General features: G+C 42.8%; 1 protein-coding gene across 1 annotated transcript in view; it reads right to left on the bottom strand.

Annotated features, from left to right (window-relative positions):
- The window catches only part of snx29 (sorting nexin 29), a 161,455-nt gene that overhangs the window by 75,183 nt on the left and 73,706 nt on the right, over window positions 1-12,566 (bottom strand). The window contains exon 15 of the mRNA XM_083787959.1: window positions 7,428-7,534. Coding sequence (XP_083644085.1) covers window positions 7,428-7,534 — 107 coding nt within the window. The remainder of the gene's footprint in view (window positions 1-7,427; window positions 7,535-12,566) is intronic.

Genomic DNA, 12,566 nt, shown 5'->3' with positions numbered 1-12,566 from the left:
GACAGACAGACAGACAGACAGACAGACAGACAGACAGACAGACAGACAGACAGAGCAATGTTGTCTTGGACCGTTTCCAAGCAGGAGGACCAAAGCGAGTCCATCATGCTGCTGTAGCAGTGAGGAACAAACTGTATTCCTTTGGAGGCCGTGATGGAGGGACCTTCAACAACATGCAGGGACAGATGGATGTCCATGTCTTCAACACAGTGTATTTATGCTGGAAGAAGTTACCTCCAGTGGAACCAGGAAGAGGAGACGGTCACCTTGAGGTTCCATCCAGGCGCCAGGGCCACACAGCTGTGTTGGTTGAAGATACAGTCTACATCTGGGGAGGGGAGCCTTACTGCAATGTGCTTTATGCATTTGATGTTGACTCCCACAGATGGTCCCAACCCAGGGTTTCTGGGACTGTTCCAGAGGAGAGGAGCTTCCACTCAGCCTGTGTGTTGGAGAAGGTCATGTTTATCCATGGAGGATACACCAAGCTGACTGGATGGACTAATGACATGTACATGTTGGACACCAGCACAATGGTCTGGTCTTTAATTAACACCAGAGGACCTCCACCTCCTGCTTCACGTCGTCACTCTGCCACCATCTTCAGGAAAAATATGTTTGTATTTGGGGGATGGGTGAGGGGTCAGTACCACAACACCATCAGAGTGTTTGACACAGAGACCAACGTCTGGCTGGACACACCTTCTGCCCAACTTCTACCAAAAGGATGCTGTTGTCATTCAGCATTTACCTACAATGGAGAGCTGTACACATTTGGTGGCTCGAACGGTAACCAGAACTTCAATGATGTGTGGAAATTCAGTCCAGAGACCTTCTCCTGGAGGAAGGTTGAGACCAAGGGGAAAGGACCATGTTCAATGTATGGTATGTGCTGTTGCATTGTGGGAGATCGTATCATCCTCTTTGGAGGATACAAAGGAGGTCACGCTAACACTGATGAGCTGTTCATCTTAGACTTGAGTCCTAGTCTTAAGACGTTATGTAAGCTAGAAGTTATTCAGTACGCTCTGGACCAATCAGAACTCCCACACAACATCAGGTGGGAACTGCCAGCCATGGCAACCAACGACAACAGATAACAACAACAACAACAACCGAGACCACATTCCAGACGAAGGAACAGCAGAAAGATCAAGAAATGATGGATCAACATCTCATCCCACCTGATGGTGAGCCACCTCTCAGCATCACTTACTGAGATTCAAACCTCAGGAGACTCCTTCTCTCCAGACAGGCTCTCCAACCATTCAGCTAGGCATCAAACAATGACAATTGTTCCGTCCAACACAATGCGGTGGAAACACAAACCTGTGTCTGTATGTTCCAAACTGAACACGGTGGAACTCTCTTTATTTCTATGATCTTTTTTTTATTTAAAGGACCAAGCAGTCCTGAAAGGTCCTATATTGTTTTTTTTGTTTTTTTTAAGATATTTTTTTTGCGGCTTACGCCTTTTATTGTTTTTTTATTTTTTATTTTTTTTTTTTTAAGGGACAGATAGTAGGCTGACAGGAAACGGGAGAGAGATGGGGGGATGACATGCGGTAAAGGCCGTGTCGGGTCCGGGAGTCGAACCCGCGGCACACCGCGACTGGATCACCAGTCCGGTGCCCAGACCGTTACGCTACGGCCTGGGCCAGGTCCTATATTGTTATTGTTAGGTTTTTTTTTCCTTCTCCTTTTGCCAAAAAAATAATAATCGCGAAACCCTGCCTACAGAAAAAACAAAAATCTTAAAGACTATCTGGTACACAGCAAGCTAAAAGGAATCAACACACCAGCACGCCAGAGGCCAGAATACTTCAAACCCAAACAAATAGTTAAAAATAGAACTACAAAACGCATGTTGGAGATTAAACAACAGATAACAGCACCAGCAACTGTGTTTATTTAATCACATGTGAAAAATGTGGCTTACAATATGTCGGAGAAACGAGTAAAACAATAGCTGCAAGGCTGAGACAACAAAGATACAGTATTAACTAGAAAAAGTGCCCTTCTGGGCACAGGTCTCCACCAGGTTATCCACAGATCCGTGCAGTTAGAGGTAAAAACACTTTTCGGCCAGTTATAGCGCCACCTTGAGGCTGAGTTGAAATTGTTCATGTGGCATTTTGTCCTCGGCCTAGTGGGAATGTGGGTGCACAATTTCACGGAAATCACGCGATGTGTTCATGATTTGCAGCATTTTGTGGCCTCTAGGGAGTTGGCATACAAAGTTATCCACAGATCCGTGCAGATAGAGGTAAAAACACTTTTCGGCCAGTTATAGCGCCACCTTGAGGCTGAGTTGAAATTGTTCATGTGGCATTTCGTCCTCGGCCTAGTGGGAATGTGGGTGCACAATTTCACGGAAATCACGCGATGTGTTCATGATTTGCAGCATTTTGTTTGAAAGTAAGCATTCCTGTGAACTTTGGAAGCCAATCTTAACCAATCAGGATGGAGTCTGAGAAATGTGAAAGACCGGTTTCGTTGAATGGCTCTAGAGAGACTGTGTACCAATTTGCGTGATGTTTGGACAAAATCTGTAGGTGTACTGTGCAAAAACTTGTTTTGCACAAAGCGGCCTCCTGGTGGCACTATAACAGGCCGTTCTGGAAAGTTTGGGGCAGAGGTTCATCGTTGGCATCCAGGGAGTGTGTGTGCAAAATTTGGCATCGACCGGGTTAACGGTGGCCGAGATTAGCTGCTCACGGACGGACACACACACACACACACACACACACACACACACACACACACACGGACGGACGGACGGACGGACGGACGGAGTGCAAAACATACTCTCTCCCCATGCCTTCGGCCTGGTGGAGACAACAATGCAAAAAAGACAACTAAAAGGATTGTTCAACATTACATGGCACATGGCATTGAAGCTCTAAAAGTATCTGGACTTCAACACAATCCCAACTGGACAGTTTTAGGACAAAGACATTTTAATGAAAAACAGTGGATTAAGAACCTCAACACGGATTTTCCTGGAGGTTTAAACATGCCAAAATATTAGACAAGTTGTTTTGATTTTGTACCAAAACTCCACATGCTAAACACAACCAACAATCAATGGAAATCAGCCTTTGAATATAGGGGACAAATTAGCACATTCACACTCTTGTCGCACTCTTGTCTCTGTCTCTCTCTCTCTCTCTCTCTCAATGTTAATGCTAAGTTAGTAAAGTTACACCTATTTTATGTAAATAACATGGTAAAATGTGCGGCATTGGGAGGTAAAGGGGAGACACTTTAATTGTGAAGGGACGACAGGATGAGGAGAGGTGTTGTTGTTGCTAATTGTCGAGAGTAATGGCTGCGTGTGATATTGAACAGTCAAACTATTCATATCAATGTACGGCTGTATCAACAAAATAATGATGTCATAGGTATATGGAGGGCCTCATATTTGGTCTTGAAACGGGCCTCCAGATTCCTAAGGCCGCCCCTGATAATGATATGCATATAAATGGGCAATTGAATTGTGTGACTGGCTATATAGTATAGACAAGAAATGAGCCGAAACTATTGTTACATTAGTAACTCCTTTTATCAGCAAATGGGTAGGGTTTGGAGGACAATGCGACGGTCTGCAGGATCGAATCTGACTGCTGGCAATTTATTTTCTCAGAAAAAACGCTACATTTACTGATATAAAGATTAGGGTTTTAGGCATAATTTTACTGAGGTAAATGTCATCTTAGGGGAGGGTGCTTCATTTTTGTTTAATCACTTGGGGAGGGGATTGGATTTTAATTCAGAGGGAGGGTGATGGTATTCTATGTCAGGGCACATACATTTCCTCCAGGGGTACCCCTACCTAAATTTCGACCTGTCCCACACACACACACACACACACACACACACACACACAAAACCCCACTGACTAGACTGTACTTATTTCACAGATTATATTTCCGGTTTTACTCCCGGCAGTTAAAGTTGGACTTTACATCGTAATTGCACGTGTTGTCAGAGCGCTTTGGCCCGATAGGTCTCCGATACTGAAAGCGCCAGGCCTCTATGAGTATCAGCCTGGGATTTGATGTGACATTTCCGTGTGATCAATATCAAACATCTCTGCGTTCCTACAGTCTTCTCGCTCATCCCATACTAATGTGACTATGTCCACAAACTATGAGTGAACAGTCCAGCGTCTGCTGCTGTAGCTGTGTCGTTAACTGTGTGGAAAGGCGAGTGGGTGGCTGCTAATGAAGACAATCCAACAATCCACCACACTGCATTATGCGTGCAGTGTCTCGGGAGTTGGTAACATTTAGTTGCCAGCACAGTAGTCCAGCTATGAATGTGTTTCCCTAGATTGCGACACATTCAGTGGTGTCATGCTCGTTGCAAAAAGCGGCGCGGTGCACGGCCGCTAGAACTTGAGCACGCACAAGCCAAGTAAATATGAAACCCAAATGGCTACTTTGCATAGGCCAGAGTGTGTGCAAATGCATCCTCAATTCCTCACATCTCGAGTCGCATGTATGTTAGCAGCACAGTATTTTTGCTTCAGTAGGACTGCTGCCAGTATCCTGTCTGCACGCCACAATGCCTCAGCCACACCATCAAAGCAGAAGAGGGTAATATTTGTTCAAAGCAAACTTTTAGTTTCAGCTCCTAAAACTACGTTATTCCTCGAGAAGATTTACAAAGACGAAAACTCAGCTAAAAAAATAGTAATTTCCTATACAAACATGTTTCCTACTACTATTTAAACACCCATAAAGTTTATATTAATCAATACATTATGTAGGCATGTGTGTGCGACGTGCGTGCGTCATAAAAATATCGTACCCCCGAAAAATAGACCATTACACCACTGGAGTGGACACATCTAAAAAAAGACCACAAAATGCCAAAACGACTTGATACATGGAGGGTGGCCGTGGGCAAAAGTGTGCCAGGATTCACGGTCCGTTTTAAAAACTGCTTTGTTGGGACTGGGGACTTGAGAAGCGCACGAGGTCAATGGCGACAAATAGTCCTTGGGCCAGCATACTCACTAAGGAAGGTCCTAGTCAGACCGACAGCTAAGCAAATGAACGGATAAATAAGTAAACTACATGAAAAATGCATTACACACACATGTACAATACATGAATAATTGAAGAGACGGTTTCCCCCGAAAATAAATAAATAAATAAATGAATGAATAAACACAGGCGAAATTATTTCTTATTCAAGAAATTGAAAAACGGGGGATTGAATAATTCAAGAGAATGCCTCCCCGGCCCTGTTAGAATACACAGACACATTGTTCCTCCATCTCTCTCTTTGCCAGTGATGTAACAATCTGGCTGAGTTACGGAGTTGTCACACCATCCAAACAGCGAGCTTGCAACAGCTCCCATCACCACCTGCAATGCTGCTGTAAATACAGCCGTTTATCAAATACATGTCCAGTGAAGACTTGCTGCTACGTATAAGCAATAATATGTCTATTTTAATGACCTTTTCTTTTTGGTATTCAGACAGCCAGCAATGAATAAAACACTCCCACAAAAGTGACTCATCTAGGGGCCGCAATTTACATTCAAAGATTTTTCTAGAAGATTTGTCATTGGTCGATTTGCCTGTCTACTTCCCGATTGGTTAGTCATTGCGACCGGGTTATTTTTCCGACCAATGACAAAGCTTCTAGGAACATCTTTGAATGCAGATTGTGGCCTCTAGATGTGTCACAGAGACTACATTTTTGGGAGCCTTTTACTCATTGCTGGCTGTTTGAATACGTGTGCGGATCTTCCCTTTATTTTCCCTCATATTCCTTTTGTGGCTCCAGCACCTCCCTAAAGTTTTTTTCAGCAGATGAGCGGTGGTCCCTCTTCTATTTTTGTCTGGCTGTTTGAATACAAAAAAATAAATATAAAAAAGGTCATTACAATTTTGATTATATTATTGCTCATAGCAGCCATTCATAATCATAACCGGTATTCGCAACCTGTTGACTACCCATGGCTCTATGCACACCTACGTCTACTGTAACACACGTATTAATTTAATTAGCAAAGCCCGTGTTACTTATAGCCTGCCATGTTTTTAATCTGCTGTCATTTTTATTGAAAAATAAACAGTACAGTACAAAATCAGCCTAGGGTTTCATGCACATTCATTGATTCAGAAGCCATGCTTTCCTTCTAGCGTGATCTTTAACACATATAGCTCAGCACAAGAATAGTTACTTTCAGCAAGTAAAAGTATTTTCCATTGTTTTACAAACCTAAAAATACCTAGAACACTCATATTCCAGTGAGGACTTGTAGTACGTGTATGAAGCCAGATGAATGTTAAGTGATGGATCAAACACTACTTCAGAAAGCACACTTGCGCTTCCTCAAAGTCATGGTGGCTTGGTGAGGATTTCTCATCCTGTCTTTGTGGCCCTCTCCTCACAGCTCTTGGCTGGACCAAAGGATTTCCTGTCCAGTCACCTGGATCGACTTAAAAAAAAAGCTTTTCTTGTAACTCCTTGCTTTGTATTCCCTTTTCTTCTTCTTTTTGAGTGGTGCAACCACTCCTATAGACAGCTATGTGTGTGTGTGTCCCTGTGTCCGAGCACGGAAATAGCGTTATAGCGTTTGTTCACCACCAAGTGTCACTGTTGCACAGCCTAACACACAGACACACACAGGCCAGGGAGGAGGGCTTATACAGTACAGTACAGTAAAAAGAAAGGAAAGGTACTATGTTTACCCAGGGTAACTGGACTAAGCATCAGATACTAGTTTACAGCCAGGCCCTGCTTATTTCATAGAACATTTCATGGTAGGGGTTCAATGCCTTGTCCAAGGGCACTTCAGCGGTGGTAATCTTTAACGTGTCGGACTGCTGATTCGAACTGGCGACCTTCCGGTATCAAGACCGCTCCGCATTCCGTTTGGCCACCGCTGCCACAAAGTACAGTACAGTACAGTACAGTACAGTACAGTACAGTACAGTACAGTACAGTACAGTACAGTACAGTACAGTACAGTACAGTACAGTACAGTACAGTACAGTACAGTACAGTACAGTACAGTACAGTACAGTACAGTACAGTACAGTACAGCACGGCAGAGTCAACCATTAGATATACAACGGTTAGACAATAAGAGTGAATTAATTGTGAATTAAGTTAAAGCAGAAGAGTAATATCTGGACAGTACCAGCATTACTTTGCAAATGGACAGAGCAGATGGATGGAGCCACTGTAGACCTCTCTCTTTTTACTGCATGTTTGATTACCTGTTAAATCAGTTTTTATTTCTGTGCAGGCCTTGGAAAGGAAAAGCTAAAGACCCAAGTGATATTGGCAGTTTCCGATACTGGTATGATGGCGGATGATTGTATAAGTCTACCCATCTACCGGTATGTAGGTTACTCATTTTTAGCTACAGTAACACAGGGATAGATCGAGGAACACTGACCTCTATTAGTTTGCGTTCATAGCTGGCAGCGAGCTCTTCGACATCACCCATGGACTTGCTCTGAGAGACAGGGGCCTGGTCTTCACTGGACTGCAACATGGGAAGAGCTGGAGAGGATAGAAAAGAAAGACTTTGACTGACTTAATCTTACCTCAAAACCACACCAGACCTGCATCAACACAAATACAAGCATGCATGCACACAAACAGACACACAACAGCGAAAACAAAAGGATATCACAGTATAGAACTGCGACAAAGTGGGTGAGAGCACACTGTTATTCACCACTTTGTCCATTACAGGATCATCTTATACATTACATTTAAGCTTGACATCTGGAATGTGTGCAATACTTTATCCAACATTCTACATCAAGATCAATACTTTATCCAACATTCTACATCAAGATCTAGACCCAGACGCCTTAACCCATTCTGACCGGGCACCCATTTTGGTGTCAGCATCATGTTATGCTTTAGCTATTTAAAAATAGCAGATCTACAAGCTCATATCGCGCCACCGAGTGGCGCGATACGAGCTTGTAGTTCTGCTATTTTTGAAAAAATCGAAGAGCGACTGACATTTTTTTAATCTGATCTCAGGTCAGAATGGGTTCATCAGACCAGTGTGTCCCCGGCGGAAACCTCGTATGAATCTGATCTCAGGTCAGAATGGGTTAATGGCTCTCCTTTGGCACCGCTGGAAGGGAAGACCTCCCTTTAACATGGCATAACGTCGCATGGTTGATTTTGCCTTATCGCTAGGCCTTTCTGCTCAAATGGAAGGATGCTGCCCCGCCCGTGGCTCAGTGGCTTCCTGATATAATGTCCTGCCTGGAGCTGGAGATGTTGAGGTCTGCCGGCTCTGAGAAATAAATTCTATAAGACCCGGGGCCCGTTTATGACATTCTACCACAACATACAAACTGTATAGTGTGCCGTGCCCATGCTTTGGCCAACACCAAACCACAATGAATTTTTTTTTAATCTGATCATTTTTCATGATTTCTTTTGGTTCAAAGTCCAGACTGTTTTCCAACTGTCCTTGGACAGTGGATTGAGATTTTTTAGTTTTGTTGTTATTCCTCTGAGTCACACTTTCGTGGAGACTCAGAGTGGTCTGACCTAATGTTTTAGAAGACTGGCATCTAAGGTTTGCAGGAGTGGCTTGTTTTGAACAATATGCCTCAAATCATAAAACGCAGTGTCCGATTGCCGTGATACTTTGCATATACATTCCCACTAGGCCAAGGAACACATTTGTCACACATTGTTATAGTGCCACCAGGACGCTGATATAGTTTATTGATATTATTCCTACAGATTGTCCAAACATCACGCAAATCGGGACACATTAACTATATACTTATAGTAATGTGATCAATACAGAAGTGTCCGATTTTTCATATTCCATCCCGATTGGCGAATTTCGAACACAGGGAGCAAGGGATACCGAGGGAAACAAAGAGAGAGAGAGAGAGAGAGAGAGAGAGAGAGAAAAAGAAACGGCAATGTTGACACCAACAATGATATTTTGACATGTTTCACACCCATTTATTTACGAGCAGAGGTGGGCGGTGTATGAGCAGAGACGGCGTTCTGGCAATTACACGCGTTGTGTTGTCTTCCGGTGATGAACGCTGGCACCTGCCATTGCCTGTCGTTGCTATTAAACACCCAGACAACAACACAATGCCCAGCAGCTGGGAGCCTGAAGAAGAAACTAATTGAGGATATGACACTGAATGTATATAAAGCTATCACCATGTTAGAAAACAAATGAGTAAAAAGCACGGAAATGTGCATGACTCTATCATACACAAGGAAATAGGCATGAACACATAAATACACTATGAACACAAAGACAGCACGGTGCGGTACATCAATGTATGTAGTGATACATGAAGTGAATGAATTAGCACTGCATTATTGTTGGGGTGTGAATAACAGTACTTTTGTGCTCACTCATCAAAGTTAAGAAGAGATAATTTACATTATATAGACACGCTCCATAACCCTCAACCATAGAGGAAACCTACAGGGATGCCGCTTTAGTCAGATTATAAGAAAACAAAAAGGAACTTGACTTACTGAAAAGAGACAGTCCATAACTAAATCTAAATGGAATGCTTTTTAGACAGAATATTGGCAGAATACCTGAGCACTGGGAATGACCCAGAACAAAAGAAAGCTTTGGCTAAGTACAGACTCAGTACTGTACTGTACCACCTCCCCACTATACCAATACATCAGAGACACATACTTTCCACAGATTACATACACCCAAAGTGAGTTTGAAAACAAAAAAAAGAAGGAAAAAATACAACAATGTGCAAACACAGCAGCAAGATTTAGAACTGTTGCGCTAACAGAAGGTTGGAATGCAACCACTATAAGGACTACTAACCATTGTGTTTTCCTGTACTATCTGTACCGAGTGGACCTCTGACATAGACCTACTGCATAAACGTACATAGTTTTGGGGAAAATGCTGCTAATTGTCCCAAAAGTGACTGCAAAAGATTACTGCTATTTGCTTCAAAAAGCTTTATACCCTATATAACATGTATGTAACGTCGCAATGTAACCTAGCTTTGCTTAACACAATGCTGCAACCATCCACCAACTGCACATACTTTCCTATTTATTTTTTTAATTGAATTGCACTTCTTTGCAATTACAATAGGATTTTCCTTATGCTTTACAATTCAAAATTCAGGGGAAAGGGAGGTTCGAACAATATAGAACAAGAAAGAATTTCAAAGCAGGTCTCCTTGCATGCAGACCTGTGTGCAACTGCGTACAATGAAATCCCACATGATGTTGCTGTCCATGGTGCTGAAAACTAAACCAAATTCAATCAATGTCTGGTTAGCGCAAGTGCATTTTGGTTGCTTCTGTTCCGTGTTGAGGTTTATGTCAAACGAAGTGTTGTAGAACGCTTTATAATTATCTGCCATTGGTTCTCGCTGTCCATGAGTGGGACAGAGCGCTTTATGACAGCCTTACATCAGCTGATGTCGCAAGAAAATCATCACGAATGGCGATGTGCGCCCGTCACTCGAATGTCACTTGATAATTTAATTTGGTGTAAGGTGCTGATCATATCAAACATATTGATATGATGTTATCGCAAGTCGTTATAGTCAAGACAGAAGTAAAATGAAAAGTTTGCTAATGTCATTGTCAAGGTGTCTCTCTCAAGCACCAAACATGAATGTAGTCTGATAAGCTTCATTATTGATATTAAACTGGATTGCTGATTTATTTTTTAGCGATCCTAGACCGGATTGCGCAACCGCGATGCCGTTCACCTCCCTTTATACAGGCTGACTAAAAAGCTGAATAACTCAATCTGCGGAGCTCTCCATGGTTTGGATAAAACGCGCAATGTTCGAAGGTCTTTGCTGATTATCCGGTGATCTACAGTAGATGGGAACATTGGCACTTTCTAGAGCAAGGATGGCTTAATTTTAGCTCGCTAGCATTGACGCTATTTATTTAGCATCTAAGATGGCCGCCCAAACAGGATGTGAGTCCAGCATGTGTTACACTACAAACGGCTCGGCAGTCTGCAGTTGGCTCTGCGTCCACCAGATGGCAGCAGATGGGTTGATTCCCCACGACTTCAAGAAAGTGACAAACGGCTTTACAGCAGAAAATCTTTAGATTTCACAGAACGATCTCTAACCAGCTAGTCACTCACAGTGGAGCCACAAGCAAGATCTCACAAATCTATAAACATTAGCTAATCAAGTTCAATCGGGCTAGTCAGACAACCACACAACTTCAGTGGAAGAAATTCAGGGGGGGGGGGGGGGGGGCGAGAGAGAGAGACAGAGGGAGAGAGAGGTTGAGAGAGAGAGAGAGAGAGAGAGAGAGAGAGAGAGAGAGAGAGACCGACAGACAGAGACAGAGAGGGAACGATGGTTTCTCTTTTCAGCTTGGGAAAAGCAAATTAAGGTCTTTAGTATTTCAACAATCCCACGCAAGGCTAATATATCACACGATTTTCGTGGAGGGAAAGGGAGGGAGCAGGGGTGGGAGGGTGTGGAAAACATGACTATATGGATAAGGAGTGTAGGTATTCATGAGCAAACTCAGATTGTAAAACGTACTTTGCAGTACAATTACAGAACCATACAGTAGTCCATGATGTCAGTACTAAGACATATTGATGTCATCAGGGTACCCCATACGGTATGGGGATTTGTGGATTTATATATATATGTTTTTTGGAGATCCACTGATCCAGCTACAATCTACAAGCTCACAATGTGTTCTCACAGAATATGGATGCTGGGGTTCAAGCGGTTAAGCCAAATTACCATACTTTTGCTGCCATGATGAGCCCATTTAACAAAATAAAAATAAATGTTAAGACTTGTTAGTTAGTTCTAAATATGTATTGACTGGCTTCAGAAAGGAACCCATATCCTCTACAGATGACAGAGCCACGGAGGGCCAATTAAAAAGACAACGGACAGTTTTAGAATGACTAAATGTCATACTGTAAGATCACGCTGACCAATGAGCCATCCAACAACAGCTCTATGTGCCACAGCGCTTTCCCACAGAGCAATTAACCAAAATGAAAGAATCATGTGTTCACTCATGCAAAGCATCAATAGACTGTCTGCAGTGTCAGACAGAGACCGTGCTTCAAATCTTACAAATATAATATATGGTAACGACCCCTTTGTTGTGTGTTAGAAAGCTCTGGCAGGCTGAAAAAAGGCCAGGTTGGCTCTGCAACTGCATGGAAATGTAATATACTCTGTGTCTACACTAGACTAACACTGGAATATATATCACTAAAGATAGTAAGGCTGGCTGGGCTATTCCAGAGCTATCACAAATCTACATTTGGAAACTAAAGCGCCAGTGGGTGAACAAGCAAAGTACTGACTCTTAAGCGGTTGGGACTTTTGTTTGGATGGCATGAAATGTCATGCCACATGTTGCTCAGCCTTCTAAGTGAGTCACCTATCATCTTCAGCCAAATAGTCCTCCTGGGCCCTGAATATGCACTCTTGCTCTTGCCAATACCTCAAATAGCCATTTTAACTGGTACTGTACATGCTGGAACATCTCATATTACATTCATTTTAAATAAATACAAGTCATTGTAAAACATTTT

This window comes from Protomyctophum parallelum (genome assembly GCF_964188405.1).
Source record: "Protomyctophum parallelum genome assembly, chromosome: 17".
In the NCBI taxonomy this organism is placed as follows: domain Eukaryota; kingdom Metazoa; phylum Chordata; class Actinopteri; order Myctophiformes; family Myctophidae; genus Protomyctophum; species Protomyctophum parallelum.
The sequence above is the reverse complement of the archived record's forward strand: the minus strand, read 5'-3'. Positions and strand labels throughout refer to the sequence as shown.